At 48.2% G+C, this 19,082-nt stretch overlaps 1 protein-coding gene and 1 pseudogene across 1 annotated transcript; one reads left to right on the top strand and one right to left on the bottom strand.

Moving 5' to 3' along the window:
- Nucleotides 1–267: 267 nt before the first annotated feature.
- On the bottom strand, nt 268–3,035 carry LOC106857819 (protein Wnt-4-like; annotated as a pseudogene).
- A 1,193-nt stretch (nt 3,036–4,228) lies between these two features.
- LPAR5 (lysophosphatidic acid receptor 5) lies at nt 4,229–17,315 on the top strand. The gene is made up of 3 exons (XM_014884251.2): nt 4,229–4,913; nt 5,452–5,685; nt 11,628–17,315. The coding sequence occupies exon 3, from the start codon at nt 11,931–11,933 to the stop codon at nt 13,059–13,061; it is 1,131 nt and encodes a 376-aa protein (XP_014739737.1). The 5' UTR covers nt 4,229–4,913; nt 5,452–5,685; nt 11,628–11,930; the 3' UTR covers nt 13,062–17,315.
- The last annotated feature ends 1,767 nt before the right edge of the window (nt 17,316–19,082 follow it).

Here is a 19,082-nt window from a genome sequence, read left to right as displayed (position 1 = left end):
TGAGGGGAGCCTCACTGTGGCAGTTGCTGGAACTCCTCCTGGAAACATTTCTCCAGCCAAAGGAAGAGCTGAGCACTGGAGAAGGCATTTCTTGTATGTCCGGAGACAGGGGAGGGACCAGAGACAGGGACTCTCCAGGTCCCAAACACAGCATGTGAGCAATAAGCTTTTGGTGCGTTCCACTGCGGCTGGGTTTTTTTTCTCAAGTTTAGTCGTTCATTTGGCCTGCGTGCTCCAGCCCTCCATCCCGAATAATAATAATTCAAATCAGCACAGCGCGGGGCGGCTGGCGGGAGGGTGCTGTGTGGGGGGCACACAGGAGCTGATGGCACCCCTGGGCACCTGCCCAGCTCTCTGCAGTCCCTCAGCAGCACCTGTGCAGCTCCAGAGGGGCCGGCACTGGACGGAGCAGCACCGGCCCAACTTGCAGCTGCAGCGCTGCACCCTCCGCCCGGGCCGTGTGGCAGCCCTGCGCTGCACAGCAGCTCCCAGCCGGCCATGGCCAGCCAGGTCCAGCTGCACTGGCCCTCAGAGGTGCCCAAGATGCCGTGCCGAGGGTCCCGGCCGCAGAACTCTGGGCTGGCCCGCAGGTAGACCAGGTCGTGAGCCATGCAGGGCTTGAAGCGAGAGCTCTTGGGCACCAGGAGCTTGTGGGAACCGACCTGCTTAGGGTAAACCTCTGCTGCCCCCTCAAATTTTTCCTAGAGGATGTTGCCCACGTGGCGGAGGGGTGGTATGACCTTCCAGCAGGTGTGCACCTCGCAGGAGCCTCACATGCCATGGCACTGGCACTCCACCTGCATGTGGGCCTGGAGAGCCTGCAGAGCAGGAGGCAGCTGCCAGCCCGAGCAGGGACACCCTTCCCAACACCTCCCATGTGCTGCTGCTCCTCCAACACTCTGCCTGTGGGGCTGGAGATCAGGGCAGGGGCGGCAAGGCAAGGCAAAGAGCAAAATTGTCTTTTTAAGCCAAGTCGATATGAACAGATGGAGATCCACTCTGTGGGAAACAAGATGATTTGGGTCTGTAAGATAAATCCCTGAGGCAGAGAGGGGGATGGGGGAGCTGTTCTGACCTGTGGGGCTGTGGGGAGGGGAACAGATTTGGCCAGAGGCAGAGGATGTTCAAGGGACCAGATCTGCCTGCAGCCCCTGCAGATGTCTGTCTTTATTGAAGAGAGGATGGAGGGGCAGGGAAGCCCTTCAGAACAAAGCAGAGCAAATTATTTCCTAAATCATAGCTGGGGTCTGTGCAGAAAAGGAGACTGCACAGACGTGACTAGGGGAGGCTGGGACCCCCTTCCACACAAGCAGGAGCCGGCTCAGGGTAATCAGCACCGTGCTGGGCTAGGAAAGGCAGCGGGATGCAGACTCCTCTGAGAGCATGTGGCTGCCCTGAAGGGCCTGTTGGGCCGTGGGGCTGGACTGAGCTCTGCCGAGCCAGGGAGAAGCCCCCACAGCCAGGTTTGCTCCCAGCCCATGTTCCTGCCCTTACCTTCCTCCCAGCCTCATTGTTGTGCAGGTTCACGAGTGCTCGGCTGGAGGAGACACCACAGCTCCTCTCAGGGCTGTCCATGAAGGCTTGAGAGAAGGTAATCCCATAAGAAAGGTTATCAGAGCATCCTGACCACTGGAAACCTGCAGAGGGAAAGTGGCCTTGAGACAAGGAAAGAGACTGTCTGGTCTGGTCTGTCCCCCTCATGGACCTTCCCCTCTGCCACCTTCTCCCTGCCACTCTCCCTTCACCTTCAGGGCTGACTCCTCAGATCTCACAGTTGCAGCCACACTTGTGCAGCTCCCCGCGGCTGCAGGCAGGGGTCACAGCAAAAGCAATGCTGGCAGCAGAGATGCATGGGTGAGAGCAGACTCCCACGTGCCTGCTGGGACAAGAAATGGCACCAGTCTGCAGAGGGCAAAGGCACTTACAGGGCACAGTGTGGGAAAAGAGGCTGTCACGGCATGCAGGAAGGATGCCGTCAGCTGGAGACTGCTCGGGAGACATAAATGTCAGGATGTTTACCCAGTGCAGCTGCTCCCAAGGCTGGAAGTCAGTGAGGGACATGGCTTTGCGGCAGGGTGGGTGACAGGGTCACAGAGAAAATTTACCAGTCTGCATAGCTGGTACTCAGTATGGTCCAATGGGACCAAAATGCCAAATATGGCAAAATGGCAAGAAATGTCTCCAGAACGCTAATATGTGTGAGAGCATTCAGTTCAGTTTGCTCTGTGCTGACAGACATGTTAGTGTGTGGAAGAAGGCACTGGCCACTCTGGGGATGGGTCCAGTGTGACCCTTGCACACTAGCCCAGGAAAGGCTGATGTGTCAAGGGGACAGTAGGCATACTGGAGGGACACCATGCCAAGCCTGCCCATGCCACCACTCCCTCGCTGACCTTGGATGGTGGCCTTGCCAAAGACCTGCAGCCCCTGCAGGGTGGAGCAGATCCAGCAGCAAGAGTGTAACTGGTACTGGCACTCGAGGACAGCCAGCTCTGGTGTCACTTCACTGCCTCCATGGTTGCCACCTGCAGCTGGCAAACACAGGCCTGCTCTTCCACCAGCCCCATCAGGCCTGCACAGCTCCTGGGCTCCCAGAGGACTGGCTGCAGAGAAGTCTGCTTGGCCAGGGATCTGTGGGACACAGGAGAGGTTCGGTTGCAGATGGGCTAGAACCGGGGCCTTGCCCTCTAGAGCAGGACTAACCCTCTCTAGCCATATCTTAGAGCAGAAATGGGGCAGGCAAGGGGATGTGGCCATGTTGTCTGTGAATTGGACATTCTTGCTCCCCATTCTGGTCTGCTCCTCTTCAGCTTTACCATCCCTCTCCCTTCATACTCCCAGAGATGCCCCTTCTGCTTTTTGGTTGCCCAGATTCCTTCTTCTACCCTGTTCTCACCCTATTTTCTTTGGAGGCAGCATCTCCCTAGGTGGCTTTCCAACCCAGACAATACAAGCACAAAGCATACTTAGAGCCAGGTCACAGCAGTGATGTGCTGCACGTGGATCAGCACCATGTACAGCCACACCACCTCCATCCTCTCCGTGGCAAAAGCTCATCACCTTCAACCCCGGTGCAGCAGCTGCCTAAATCTCCTCCTGTGGCTTCCCACAGCCTCTGCCCAACAGTGGCTTTTACAGCAGCTCCAGCCCTGCACTGCAAAGCAGGGGTAGCCCCAGTCCTGGGCAGTGACCATGGGCTGTCCAGGTGTGCCTGCCAGCATTGGAGATCCTGTAGCCCACAGAGCCCTGCTGGGCTGGCCCTGCCAGGTGTGTGCCAGTGCTACAGCTCATGGGAGCAGAGACACCTTCTGCCCCCCTCACCCACATCCACTGTTTTTAAAGACACTCCTTCATCTCTCTCCACCAGGCTGGAGACTCTTCTTCTCTACCCTGCAGCCCACTTAGCTACAGCAAACAGACACAGCCCAGCTACTCCCTGGCTCTCTTAACTCTTTCCCTAGCAGGTCTCCCTTCACCTCCCTCATTTTCTTCCCCATGGACTGTCCTTCCCCAAGATCAGTCCTTGTCCTTCTCTTAGGAGGCACAATAAGGTGGCTGCCCCCCTTCTCATTGAGTATCCCTTTCCTAAGAGCCCCTGGCAGCCCAGGAAAATGTGAGCTGTGTGACGAGGGAGCTGAAATGTCCCAGGACAAAAGACTGCCGTTCCCCCAGCCAACCTGGGAAATGCAAGCTGTTCCCACCGCCTTGGAAGGTAAAACTCCTCTGCAGCCACAGGTTTCTGCTTTTCCTCTCTGAATCATTCAGAAAGTAAAGTAGGGCTGTTCTGGCCCTGCTGTGCTTCTTCCATAAAGGGATTCACCACTTTGCTCTGCTCACCCATGTTTTTCTGCACAAAGAGGTCTGAAGAGCACTGTGGTTTATCAGTCATCTTTTCAGACCTGAGCAGCCTCTCACTTGAACGTGCATTTCACCTCTCTCCTTGCCTTCCCAGCACCCTGCATCCCGCCTCCTCTTGGGTCCTTGCTCCTGCTTTCTGGAGCCAACACTCCAGGGTGGCAGGCATGTTGGGATCTGCAGCATCAGGGTGTAGTCTCCAACACACACCCCAGCAATCTGGTCTTACCTGCTGCTCACTCAGACAGCGGTGAGGAAACGCCGGGGGTTGAGCTGCTCTTCCCCACGAGCTGAGCCTCCAAGAGACAGCGAGGGGCAGACGTGCGAGCCCACCCGGGTGAGGGGACACAGAGTTCGTGGACTGATGCACTGAAATCCAGGGAAGTGAGTGAACTTGGCTGGGTGAGGATGCTGTGGGGCTCATGGGCTGGGCTGGGTGCCACTGTGTCCTTGTCTTCTCACACGTGGAAAAGCCAGGACTGCCGGGCTCAGCCAGATGTGTGTTCATTTGTGTGAGGGGTGAGGGCTTCAGGGGAGGGCGAAGTTCCCACAGAATGTGTCAGACACTCCTTAGACAAAGGACACCCCCCGTGGCATATCTGCAAGCTTTTATCAGCGGCAACACCTTGATGGGAACTGAAGAGACACAAAAAGCCGTGAGAACAAAGATCCCAGCAACTAGCAAGTGAGAAAGGGGGTCTGGTTAAAAAGGAAAGGCGCTGAAAAGGAGCGGGGTGAGCTCAGTTGTTCGGGTACTATTGTGCCCACCAAGGATTTTTGAGCAGCAGGAACATATATCCCTTGGCGTGTCATTCCCTGAATGAGGAGTCACTCACAGCAGAACAAGAGAGGCAGCGAATGAGAAAATCAAACACGAGCAGGCAAGAGCTGCAGAGAAAAGGAGCCCACAGCAACTTGCCAGGGCAGCTGTTCTTGGGGCAGGACGACAGTGGGATTAGGAGTGCCATCATGACTCTTGTCTTCTTCCAGGTGTGCTGAGACTGGCAAAGCAGAAATAGAACTCGAAGCAACAGAATGCCATATGGGCTCTGCACAAGGTCAGCTCCCTTCCTAGCTACACGTGGCAGTGCCAGGTCACAGATGTCCTGGTAAATCAGCCCTTGTACTTTCATAGCACTGTGCCTCCTTTAGCCTTGAACTCCGGGGACTGAGGTTGCTTGCCACAGATGGTGGCACTTCTCTGGAGCCCGGCTCTTTTTGGGACTCTGCCACATGCCAGCGGTGCACAGCTGGGCCCCCGGGCAGGAGTTCAATCCCAAGGCCCCCTAGCCTATGGGAGTGACAGGACTTCAAGTCTGTGCGAGCTAGCAATTAAATCAACTTTGCTCTCACTTCCCATATTTCACTTCTACCTCCTGTTTAGCAATATTTTGGGTAGAGGGATGTTTTATTTTCCCTCTGTCAGTCCTGGGGGTGGCTGAGTTAGCAAGACAAGAAAGTATTTGGCACTATGACCCAGGGCAGGTCTCTTCAGTTGCAAGGACACCTGGGTACTGCTTCTTTCATGATTGCATTTGCTGTTGTAGGATGTGGTTTAGCTTATCAGCTTTTGATAACAAAGTTCATGCTTTGCAGCCAGGCAGAAGTGCATCAGGAAGTGAGAAAGGAGAAGCCACAAACTACAGCATGCCAGATGTAGAATCAGCCGCAGCACAGTAGGGGCAGCTGTGATTTGGATGAAGACCCTGCCTGGTTCTGTTTTGATCGAAGCTGCTTTGTGGGTTTGGTGCCTGGATCGAGACTTCTGCAGTGGGAGCAATCACCAAGCAGCCAGCCGGCATCCACACTTGGCTCTTCTCCAGCAGTGAGGTAAGGCAGACGGGAACATCTGGAGAGCTGGATGGTCTGGCACCTTGGGCTCCAGTCCCTGTGAGCTGCTGTGCACACGCTGCCAGCCTGACCACGGGGCACTGGGGGACATCTGCCCCTCTTCAGTTGTCCTGTAGACCTAGAGATGCAAGGCTCATCTCTGTATTTATTCCAGCTGAGGCTTTATTTGGGATCCTCTGATACTGAAGGCACAGTCAGCCTGCAGAGCTTACTTGCCAAGGTGCCCACCATGGGAGCCCTCTTCCACAGGACTCAGATGAAGAGGGGTAGCATCTCTAAGGAGGAGATAGTAACAGTGTGATCAAACCTCATGAGTTAAATACAGAGGTCTCAGCTTTTATCATGTGTCTCTCTCTTTAAAAACAAGCTATCCTAAGTCTTAAATGTCTTCGAGGTTCTAACCATCACAAAAATCTAATTTCTTGAGTAGAAAAAGAGATTGAAAAGTGGGGTTTGGATAGCACCAACAGCAGGTAGAAAGGACCCCCATTTATTAAAAAAATATATCTCCAGTTTCTAGAGTAAAGTCGGGTGCATTCTCTGAGGTTTGACACATTTTTGTTGTTTCCTCTTTGGTTTTAGATTAAATAAGTGAGCTCATGCAGTTTAAGTTCAGCACCCCAATGCCACATTTGCTCTCTGCTTTCTCATAGTAGCCCCAAAACTCCCCATGGTTTTAGTGACAGACCACTAACTGAAACACTCACCCTGCAGCATGCTCATGAGTATTTTTCCAGCTTTCTTTTTCCACCTCATTTCTCAGCCTCATGCTCAGATTTTTCATCATTTTTGTAGTGCTTGCAGGCAGCAACTCCTAGTAAGACAATGCCAGGAGAGAGAGGATTCCCAGGACCAGGCAGCAAGACACCAAGCACACATCCCCATCTCAGGGCATGCCTGCCTGTTCTGGACCCTGTATGCAAGTTCATTTAGGGCTTCTCACCTCCCCAAAAGAAAAAAAAGTCAAAATCCCACGGATTTTGCAAGTCACAGTCTTGGCAGTTGATGGTATTCAGGGGCTCAAATTGAAGAAAAAAAAAAAAGAAGGTTCCTCCACCTCCTGGAACACATAAGGTCAGTCACCATACAGAAAGTTTCTTCATGATTTAATGAGAGCATCTTGTTGTGAGGAGGGGGATTATTCAGCTGTGGTACCACTGCCTCCTTATACAGCTGGTGGCTTGAGATCTCTTGGCAGCTTTTGTGCAGAGCAAGGAGTATTTGGGGTTCTTTTAGTTCCACAAGGAACTTTTGACTCTCAGACATTAACCAGCAAGGATAATTGGTCTCTCTCTTCTGCCAGCCTGCTTCACCTATCCATAGCTTTCCTTTTTAGAGAAGGACAGTCAAAGCAGGACCTCCAAAGCCCACTGGAGAAACTCTCTGCACCCACAACTTCATCTTTCCAATGGCTGTGTCTGTCTACATCTTATTTCAGGTCTTGGTCTCAGTATCTGTTATGGCAAGTCTGAGACTATCAGCTTGGCTTCCATGCCAACACTATAGCAGACTCTTTCTTCTGTGTTTCCATCTACCCATGAAAAAAAATCCCCTCAAAAACCCCAATCTATTTTCTGCTCTCAGTGATCTTTGCTGCCAGCTTAGAACTGTGCTGATCAGTGTCTCGAAGGCTGAAAGGCTAGAGTAGGAAAAACCACTCAGAAAAGAAAGAAAACATGGTGGTGGGCAAAAAAATGATCAGGTTTCTTTCACTAGTATTCATGTCATGTAAGCCTGGGAGATTTCCACAGCAGAAACTCTTTTTATGAGATGCTCATAAAAGGACTGTCTCTGGTCAAAACAGTAGTAGGATCAACCACGGAGCAGCAAGATGAACTAAACATTGTCTAAAACCACACGGCTCCTACCCCAGAGGTCTGAAAATAACTGAAGGGTGGAAGACCTGACTAACTGTGTTATAGAAATCTTTGCTTAAAACAGCTCTTAAAAGCAGACTCAATTTAAGAAAAGGCTCTTGGGGGGTTTCAGACCAGGGAGCTTGATGGTTTTGCTGAACAAATTAGTAGAAGCTACAATAAAGGAAAAAATCAATTGGCATGCAGTCACATCTAATTACTGGGGAAAAGTCATCATGGCTTTTATAAAGGGGTGCTGTTCCCATAGTTCTTCCTTAAAGGGCTCAATACGCATATGAACAGTGGCCCATTTGGATTTCCAGAAGGCTTTCAAAAGCGGTCTCACCAATAGCACTTAAAAAAAATTAAAGAAAATGTTCCTACTAGGATAAAAAGTGCCTAAAAGAAGGGACAGAGAATGAAGGTGGAATGGTTGTTTTTCTCAGTGGAGTTGTCAGCACCTATGCTGAGGCTTGGACTGTTTGACTTATTCATGAGGGATGAATAATAAAATAACAAATCTGTTGGAGATATAAAATTATTCAAGTTTAAAAATATGAGGTTTGGCTGCAAAGAACTGCAGAGTTTAGGAGAGGTGTGAGTGACTGGACTTAAACTAACAGCTGAAATTTTATCTAGTGAAGTGATGGGAAAAAGCAAACTAAAGTGACCATTACCACTTGCAAATGAGATCTCCACCTACACAGCTCAGTGTATCCACATCATCAGCACTGCGTGTTTCCAGCACCCCAGCACAGGGCTCACAAAGGCAGTAGCAGAAGTGGAAAGGTACTGAGAAGGGTAACAAGGATGTTCGAAAGTACAGAATAGCTTCTCTACAAGAAGAACCTATGAAGACAAGGACCCTTTAGCCTAAAAAAAAAAAAAAGAAGTTGCTGAGTGGGAATATGGCAGACATTTACAATATTATCAGACATGGAATGAAGGTGGATAGGGATGGTTTTTGCCCTGTCTGTTCCAGCACTAAAGCTAAGAATTTAATCTCACTGATGATGAATCAGAGATGGGAAGTGATTCTTCACCTGAGGCACAAGTAAGCTGTGGAACTCCTTGACACTACTGGCACTGGATAATGTAGATGGTAAATTTTATATAAACTCAAAAAACAACTGAAAAAAACCCAATTAAATAGAAGTATCTACTGAATAGAAGGACTACTGAATACACCTAAGTCACCTGTGCTCAAAAAATTCCTGGGCTACAATTGATGCTGGAAGCAGGAAGACAACTTGAGGCAGTGTAACTACATGATTGTACTGTTCTTAACATAATCCCTTCACCATCCTCAATTTGAGATGTATTATTAGTGGTAGAAAGCCTGATACAGTGTGGACTGTGCTTACATATTATATTCTCTAGATCTGTTAATTGAATGCCTCTGGAAAGCTTGAAAAAAAAACACGTCTGTAGAGATAAGTCCTTTTCACCTCGTATCTGGCTGGTCTGAGTACGTGTTACAGCAGGTCATGGTCACTCACTAAGTCACAGTCTCAATAACTTTGTTTCCATCAAGATAAAGGTCTGACCAGTTTGTTCAGTCTGCAGTTCATTGCAGGGTTTTGGCTCTAGCAAAAGCTGACATATGCTCCTAGAATTATAGAATCACAGAATATACTGAGTTGGAAGGGACCCATCAGGATAATCAAGGACCTGGCCCTGCACAGGACACCCCATTGTCCAAACACTTCTTGAACTCTATCAGGCTTGGTGCTGTGACCACTGCCCTAGGGATTCTGTTCCAGTTCCCAGCCACCCTCTGGGTGAAAAACCTTTGCCTGCTATCCAACCTAAACCTCCCCTGACACAGCTTCAGGCCATTCCCTTGGATCCTGTCACGGGTCACCACAGGGAAGAGATCAGTGCCTGCCCCTCCTCTTCCCCTCCTAGGAACTTGTAGACCACAATGAGGTTTCCCCTCAGTCGCCTCTTCTCCAGGCAGAACAGACCAAGTGACCTCAGCCGCTCCTCATATAGTTTCCCCTTCGCCATCCTCATGGCCCTCCTTTGTGCATTCTCTAATAGCTCAATGTCTTTTTATATTGCCCAAAACTGCACACAAGACTCAAGGTGAGGCTGCATCATTGCAAAGCAGAGCAGGACAATCACCTCCTTTGACCATTGGTGATGCTTCTCCTTGAGAATTTTTGAAGCATGAAACATTTCACTTGAAACCAACAACATTCTTGCATTTTTGCTGTGTCAGCTTATACTCCAAACTTGCACGAGACTTCATGCAAAGTATTCATCTATTAGGAAGGGTAGAATCCACTCAGATATAGTTTGATAAACCAGTAGAAGTTTCTCTAAGAAACCTGTTTTGATGATGGACCTGTGCAACAACACGAAGGGATGGGCAAGTTGATAGCTGTCTACACTCTTGTATTAGGTTTACACTTCCACTGTTTAACATGTTGTCACCAGAATGATTCTCTTTCTCTCTATGAGGTCAGCACACGCTTCTGTCTGCAGCAGATTTGCTCTGGATCTGTGCATTGCCACACAATGCCATCCAGAAGGTCTGACATGCTTGACATGCCTGTCAAGTTGCTGAGTAATATCAATCTCATGTAAAGATATTCTCTAGACAGAGAATTCTACTTTCCTTTTGAAGTAAATCACAATCTGCATGAACTCTTATGAGGGAGTCCCTGTTTGACCCCTGCAAACAACTGTGGGGGACTGTGCCACAACAATCCCTGTCTAGTGTGAGTCCCTTCCACAGGATGCAGTCCTTCAGGAACAGAGTGCTCCAACATGGGTTCACCATGGTCTTCTCCAGGGGCAACAGGGGAATCTTTGCTCCAGTGCCTGGAGCACCGCATTCCCCTCCTTCATTGACCTTGGTGTCTGCAGGGCTACTTCTATCACATATTCTCACTTCCCTTCTCTGCCTTCAATTGTTGTCTCACAGTAACTTTTTCCCTTTCATTATCTCAGAAGTGGTACCACCATCACTGATGGGCTCAGCCTTGGCCGTGGCAGGTCCCTCCTGGCATTGGCTGTATCAGACAACCAGAGGAAATTTCTGGTACACTCTCACGGAGCCACACCTACAGCCCTGCCAACTATAAAAACCCTGCCATGCAAACCCCAGTGCTGCTATTACATCACCTGGAGCCTTCTCTTGTCCAGCTGAACAAGACCAATTCCCTAAGCATCTCCTCATGGTGTGCTTCAGCCCCCAGACCATTTTGGTGGCCTTCCACTGAGCTCACTCCAGCTGATCAGTGTTTTGACAGTGCTGCTAGTTAGTACCTAGAGTGGTTACCAGCCTCACACTGCTTTATAGTCATGTTTGTCCACATGAATCCCATGGCACTTCCTTTTTTATTGTGCTCCCCTCCATGGCTGTGCTGCTCTGCATTTCTGGGCTGTGTTTCTCTGCTGGACATGGGCTGCTTCAAGCTTTAGAGTGTTATAAGCAGCAGAATGAGAACATGCAATCCAAATAAGCATCGCTGGTCCCATGCAAGTAAGGACACCAAAGGAACTGTATGAATGTAAGAAACATAAGGAACTTGAAGTCATTGGAACTGAGGTTTGTGTGTGTTGTTTTACGTAAGAAAAGGAGATTGGGTGGAGTTGGGTCTAACTGTACTATAATTCTTTTTATCTGCAATGGATGTACAAAGTCCATTTTCTCTGATATAAAACAGTACTATGTAATTTTTATTTTAAGTCTCTTCCAGTTTCCTTCAAAACACTGCTCTCTTCTTTTTCTTTCTCTTTCTCTGGAGCTGCCTCAACTACTTTCCCTGTGTGCTTGTGGTGTCCCTTTCTTGTATTCATATGCTCTCAGCAGTGATCAAAGCAAAGTGCATTTTCTGGGGCTGAGTGATAAATGATTCTGTACAACAACCACCTTCTCTGTGCTCTGTCTTCTACTGCCATGTAATTACTCACTTTTCTAGTGTCCATTTTCCCTCATCTTTTGATTTCTTTGTGAGTTCTTGCTGCAAGAGCCACCATAGTGGGATTTTAACATTTCAAGATATTTCCTCCTCTAACTTAAACTCTTCTGTTTTGGTCTTCCACTCTGACCAGGAATTCTACTGACTGCTGGCAATGATCCTCCATTGCCTTGTCACCTCATAACCACTGGAAAGAATTGCTGAACTAGGGGCAGAAGCAGACTCCACATTACCATCCCTTCCAGGTGACCACAGACCAGCAATCCAAAGCAGTGCCAGCTGAGAGAGATTTTGCCCATCTACCTCCCAGCTGCAGATGACAGGAATGACCTGCCCGTGGCTTCTAAGAGGGGAACGATTTCTCTCAGTGCTCTTCTTTGTACCTCCTTAGCCCATCAACAGGCTCAGCCATCTCAGCGAGACCATCCCCTCATCCATGCCGGGCATGTCAGCGTCCAACACATCCAATACATCTCAGACATGCAAGGATTACACCTTCAACCACCACTTCCTCATGCCTGTTTACACCCTGATATTCATCACAGGTTTGATACTCAATGTGGTAGCCCTGTGGATATTCGTCCGATACCTGCGCCTCAAGTCCGTAGTGATGATCTACATGTTGAACCTGGCCATAAGTGACCTCAGCTTCACACTTCCTCTGCCCCTGCGACTCTACTACTATTCCAACCACCACTGGCCCTTTGGTAGCTTCCTGTGTCAGGTCTCTGGCTCAGTCTTCCAGATCAACATGTACGGTAGCTGCCTCTTTCTCATGTGCATCAACCTGGATCGCTACGTTGCCATTGTTCACCCACTTCGCTGGCGGCATCTGCGGCGCCCCAAGGTGGCCAAGCTCCTCTGCCTCATCGTCTGGGTTGTGATCTTCATGGGCTCCATACCCACAGCCATAGTCCACAAACAAAACCACTGCAAAGTAAAAAACCAGACCATTTATTTGTGCTTTGAAAGCTTTAGCGACAACATATGGCAGAATAACCTCTTCCCTCTGGTAATCCTGGCTGAAATCCTGGGGTTTCTCCTGCCTCTCAGCTCTGTGACATACTGCTCAATTCGGATCTTTCAGGAGCTCTGCCAGCCCAGCCAGACGAAGACCGTGCGACAGCAGAAGACTGTCCGTCTCCTCTTGGTCAATCTGGTCATCTTCATCATCTGCTTTGTGCCCTACAACACTACCTTGGCGGTTTATGGGATGATAAAGGCCCGGGTGATGAAGGTTGAGGCAGAAACCCAGGCCTCCGTGCGCCAAGCGTTAATTATAACAATGATGTTTGCCAGCATGAATTGCACGCTGGACCCCTTGATCTACTACTTTAGCACCGAGGGTTTCCGTAACACCTTCAAGAAATTGAGGAGAGGACAAGCCTGGGACTCAGAGATGGGAACACTTAAGCATCAGATTGTGGAGAGTAAGTCAGCCCGAGACCATGCTGTGTCTAAAGCAAAGCTGTTCCCTTCTGAAAACTTTATCCGTCCCAGTGAATCTTCACCATCACTTCCTACTCCAGTATTTCTGAATGGCCGTATTGAGGACTCGGAAATTTAAGCCTGGGAAAGCTGTACCATTGCCGAGTCACACATGCAGTAACTACAGCAAGCCTGTGGGATACAGCAAACTGTTTGAGGGAGCACAGCAGACTGTCTGTGGGTGAACGTGATGATGCAAAGCTGAAGGATGAAAGGTTGTTTTGAATAAACAGAGGTGCCTTCGTGACATGGTCATACCTGACTCTTTTGGTACAGGAAGCACAGTGGGGAACAAGGATTTGAAACAAATTTAGTGTGTCTAGGTCCAGTCAGCATGAATTCCTATAGCAAGTCCATCCTGTCTGAGTAGCTCCTGGCTGCACTGCAGCCTGAGGCAGTTCTGGGGATCATCAGAACACAGATAAGTTACTCACTGATGACAAAGTGAATTTACTAGCAGTGGCTGAGGAAAACCTTCAACCAGATGTTTCAGTTTGAGTCATAGGTCCAGCACAGGACACCTAAATGAGTATCTTAATTTTCCAAAAGAACTGAAGCATTTAGCAAGCTTTGTTAAGGTCAAGGAGAATAGCTGAGATTTCAATAATCTTGCAGAAAATAGGTTTCTAATTGTAGAGAAAATCACAGACCTTAGCAAAACAATCTTCAGGAGGTATGTCAAATGTGCAGCTTTTGTACACACACACACGTGGCACAATGGCTATACATTTGCTGAAAGCAAAATGGCTTAGGAAACACTAGCATACTTAAAAAAATTACATTCACAATAGACGCAGAAAAAATGAGATTATACCAATATTGTCATCGTGTCAAAAGCTCATGCTGACATTAGTGCTCTGCACTCTCTTGTTGCTGACCCCTATATAGGATGATTGATTTCAGACCTGAGTGATTTTCACTGTTGAAAAGGAATGATGTCACAGAATGAGGCTGTGGTGAAATGTATTCTCTTGCACTGTTTGTACATGCTTTTTCAGACTGTACTGTATGTGAAAGCCCTATAAATCTCCCTAGAGCTGAGATCCAGGTGTACACAGGCAGTGCCAGAAGCCCCAGTTTTTCACTCCTGCTGATGGCCAAGGGTTGCCTTTCCAATTGCACTGCAGAACAGCCTCTCTGTGGCTTCCAGCAGGTCTCAGGCTATTCTGGAGTGGATCCATTACAGTGGTTTGGTTTTGGTTTTTTAATGTTAAAGGAAAGGTCAGGAAAAGTGACAAGAAATGTAGTCCAAATTGCTAGGGTTTATAGTTTTTAGACTTCTCAATAAGCAATAAATCTGGTTTCAAGTTACTACCTCACGACTGCTGTGGGAATAAATGTATTGTAATACATCACAGGTTTGTGTTAGGAGACACCGGGTTTAAATCCATTTTTCCAGTCTCCCTTGAAGACCCTCTCTTTTATGAGAGATGACTGCAGAAGCAGGTCTTCAAGAAGACCTGTAGAAGAAGATGAGCCTCTCCACAGAGACCTCGTTGTGTGACCGCCTGCCTGTGAGACATACACCCTAGCTGAGCCAGCTCTATCCCCTTGCTCAGCCCATGCATGACCAGCAGAGCAGCCTTGAAATTCATTTGCATTTATGAAGAACATTTAATAGTGCCCAAGAGATGCAGGGAGAGAGGTGGAAGAGGGCTGGCAGGGCAGTAGATATTTCTATTTTGAAAACTCAGGACTGCCATGAAACCTTTGTGACATAGTATACCTGGAGAGGAAACAGAGTTGTGTGCATCTCTTCTGCTACCCCTTTGTCCTGGAATTTATGGGATAACGGAGTGATATTACAGCAGATGTACTGCTGTCCATTTTCAAACCTTCCCCCACCTTCCTCCTTCCTAGACTCCTTTCCTTGTCCCTGTTCCTCTGGTCCTTTCTCCTTTCCCTAATCTAATGCACCATGCACCTAAGCATCAACATAATGCCTTCACAGCTATGTTTTCTTCCCTGCCCAGAAAAGTTACTTTTTCTTTCCTTTTCACTTGGCTAGAGTGCTGTTATAAGTTGATGGAAATATTCGTGTGAGAAGGGACTTCTGGAGGTCTCTAGCAAGACTGCCTGCCCACAGAAGGTTGCTGGGGGCAGTGAGGGCTGGCAGCTCCCTAAAGGAATAAAAGAGCTGAGATCCCGATGTGTAAAAAGGCAGGCAGAAGAGGCTTAGCAAGGGAAAGCATCTGAGCAAGGGGACAAAGGCAGGTATAGGCAGATAGCCGGGTTCAGCTGAGAATCCAGATCATCAGACAAGCTTGTGGTGATGAGGCAGGTCCAAGGTCAAAGTAAGAAGTCCAGTTAGCATCAGCATCAGGTCTGGAGACAGGTACCAGGATGAGCCACAGTCCAGAGATTGCCTGACAAGTCCATCATGACAAAGCAGGTCTTGGGTTAAGCCAGGAAGCCTATGCATGGGTCTAGCTCCACAGATGGCATGGTCAGGCACAGGCCAGACTGCTCAGATAGGAGCCAAGGGCAAGAGCACCAGCCTAAAGGCATCTCCTGGGGCCAAGAGTCAGTCTTGGCTGAGGCTCCAGCAGAGCTTTCTGGAAACTGTCCCCAAAGGCATCGGAGGGAAGAGGCTGCCCTCAGCTCCAATGCCTCTGATCTGTCCCCAGGCTCATACAGCCAAAACCACAGGAGCAGAAAGAAGTACTTGGGACCCCAAGGCCGGTCAGGTTTCTCAGAGCCTTGTCCAGGTGTCTTCTGAGCACCTCCAAGGATGGCGATTCCTGAGCTTCCTGAGGTACCCACACTAGTGCTGAAACATGCCCTGGGGAGAGGCTTTCCCTAATGCTCACCAGGATTGTTGCAAGTCATGGCAGTTGTGCTTTCTCAGGACCACTATGAGCAGAGTCTGGCTCTATCTTCTCTTGGCAAGCTTGCCAAGTATGAATGAAATGTCAGCTGGCAGATGTCACTCCTTCGGAAGAGGCTGCTCCCCTCCTGAAGTTACAGTATCCTCCACAACACACTTCTCAAAAAGCACATCAGAAAACATGATCTTTTCTTGTAGCTTCATTCCTGAAAATAGTGGAACTATTTTTACCTGGAATATTTCATAAATATTCCACCTCCAGCAGAGGAAATTTTAGCTCAATTATTTTTACTAAATTATAAATAACTGCAAAGCTGATCTCTTAATGAATCTGATCAACCATTTTAACAATAAAGAGGGCTGCTGGTCATGTTGAACACAGCAGAAAAGTTCCTGACTTTGAGTTTCTGAAGGCTTTGCTTAATTGTTACATATAGCCAGTGGTGGGCCCAGTGTGGGCTGTTGCATTTTCTGCTTTGGGTATTCAATCTTTTTCAGCTTGCATTAGTTTAGTTTTGGTTTTGAGGATTCTCGTCAAATGTAATTGCTTTGGATTCTAGAGGGGATTTTGGATTTTTTCATGTTTGACAGAGAGAATTGGTGTTAACTAAGTTTCTGCTTCCGCATTTTTGCTTTGTAAGCTTCAGGAGTTTTTATTCCATCACATGGTGATAAGGAATAGCACATGTATGTGCTGTCTTGTAGTGAAATGAGTCATTCACCCTTATCTTGCTTTATGGCTTCATTTTAATCAATGTATAAAAAAAGCCAGGCAAACAAATCTGAAAGTTCTAGGGTACGATGGTGTCCAACAATACAAACAGAACCACTTGAAAACTTGTGTTTAGAACAACAGGGGCTACGTGAAGCAATGGTATTCAAGAAGGGAAAGTTAAATGGGAATATAAGCTTAGCAAAGTCTTTTCAACCTGTATAGGTGACCTTCTACATCCTACTGTGATAATTCTTGAATTAGTATTCTTGTTAAGTATGTCAGAGGTAAAAGGTGCCATTGCCATTCAATACTTCCCTGTACTTTGTGTCATTTGCAGAGGTGAACATTAAACAAATGTCTCCTCATCAAGTAAGACTAAACAAGTGAAAGGTCAGAGAGATGGCAAAAGTGCACAGAATACTTGTTCTGTATGGGTAAGACAGTATCTATAAAAATGTACAAAGTCCTTTGACTTCCAGAATGGATATGTCTTATGCTTCTGGAAATGGTTCCCTACTTGGATGATATACAAAAGTATTGTTATGACTATTAATCATGACTGTTAATATTAAAATGTATTTTATACTTTCTAGAAACCCTCTGATACTCTGAGTTCTGTAAGTAGGCTTGAAAAGATGTTTCAGAAAGTCCCAGAACAAGCCAGACCTTATCTTCAAATTGCTTTTATTACTGTTTTGATTCCTTCCACTGCGTACTGGCTGTGTGCCTCCCACCGCTAGATGTATCCCTACAACAAAACATGTATTTTGTATTACAAATGCCCTGAGCAACTTCAGCTGTGCCTGCTTTGAGCTTGGGAGGTAGCCCCTGCCTTCCACTTCCCCCCTATTGCTGGGAGTTGAAACGGATGTCCTCCAGAGGTCCTTCCAACCTAAATAATTGTGTGGTTCCCTGACCTTGTGTTTTAGATGCTGATCTGTCTTCCCAGGCATTTTTTTCATTATCTTTCCCTCCCAGAGTTGCTCTTGCTCGGATTACACTTTGCATACCCTGCTTGCCTTTCAGCTGCAGAGTCCTTGATCCTGTGGCTGAGTGCAGCGAAAGCTTCACATTTTGTGTGTTGCTTTTGAAGCTTTTTTTGCAAACTCGTGTATTCTGCAGTGCCAACAGCATCTCGGCAGAGGCCAGGCTGCCGCTGAGCTGATGCTGCTGTGCATTCTGCTGACCAAAACGGGCTGAGGGTTTCCTTATTGTTTCCCACATTTCCACTGTCTCTGCTCTTGCACTCGGAGAGATCTTTCGGCATGGATCTTTTTTTTTTGTTTGTTTGTTTTATTTGGTTTGCACAGCATCTTGAGCAGCGAGACAGCGACAGTGAGAGCTCCCAAACAAAATAAGAAGAAATAGTGTAATATCACTGAAGAACCTGCTATGCTGCTGATTTTGTTTGAGGTTATCCGGGAGTCTGCACGTACTGAAGTCAGGCATAGCTATGACTGCTTTTACCTGTTTCAGACACTGACAGTGACAGTGATAGTGATAAGGCTTCCATGGTAGCTGTAAAATCTCCCTGTCCTGCATATGCTGTGTCCTGAAGGACAGGCAGTCAACCCTCCACTTGAGCCCCTGAAATACAAAGGAACAAGGAAGAACTTTTCTCCCAAGGAGGGCAAGAGGTGGAGGGAGAGGATAAAACTTTTCACCTTGAGGAGATGACAAAAGAGGTTTTCTAACACCATGCGAAAGGAAAAAAAAAAAAAGAAAAAGAAAAAAGGGGGAGAGGGGGCGGGGAAGAGAGGGAAGAGAGGCGGTGCTGAGCCGACCAGAGGAGGCGCGGCTCCCGCCCCGCTCCCCGCCCGCCCCGCGGTCTCCGCGGCCAACAGCGGCCCCCGGCGGCGCCTCGGACCGGAGCGGCGGCACCCTGGAGGGGCTCCGGGCGCACGGACCCCGGCGCTTCTGAGGGGCGTCCGCTCCCTCAGCACCGGCCCCCGTCGAGATGCACCGGGGCAAAGCAGCTCCTCTCAGCTTTTGGAAGAAAAGCAATTTATAAAGAAAAAAATATGTTAATAAAGGCAAGAAGCTGTAAAACTGAAGAAAGTAAAGGTGTGAGTGTTTCTTCACTGGCAGCAAGGGGAGAAAATAAGTTAATTTTGTTGTCCGGATAGTAACATCCCGGTAAGGTGAAAAGAATAGAATGGCAAAAGCATCTGGAAGAAATTTAGCCCGTGGCACGGGTCAGGGTCTTCCTGAGGGTTTTACCTGATCAGAACCTGGCAAACGTTGAACTCACACATTCAGGGATATCTTCGATAAATAAAAGCACATCCCCACAGAAGGTGTCAAAGCCCTGAGCTTTGAGTCGAGAAATGCCAGACTTACGTTTCTCCTCGTGGACTCCTTGTGCACAGGTGCCGTGGTTGTCCTTCCTTACGCAATGACAGATTGTTTTCCCCTCGAAGCCCCTTCTTTGTTCACCCATGTAGGAAGAACATCAGTCACAGAGAGAAAAATAAGTGGCGTTTTGCTTTTTTGGTTTTTTTCTATGCTGTATACAAATCCATCAGCTATCTACTAGACACGTGTACTCCATTCTGCAA

This window comes from Sturnus vulgaris, chromosome 2 (genome assembly GCF_052056855.1).
Source record: "Sturnus vulgaris isolate bStuVul1 chromosome 2, bStuVul1.hap1, whole genome shotgun sequence".
In the NCBI taxonomy this organism is placed as follows: domain Eukaryota; kingdom Metazoa; phylum Chordata; class Aves; order Passeriformes; family Sturnidae; genus Sturnus; species Sturnus vulgaris.
The sequence above is the reverse complement of the archived record's forward strand: the minus strand, read 5'-3'. Positions and strand labels throughout refer to the sequence as shown.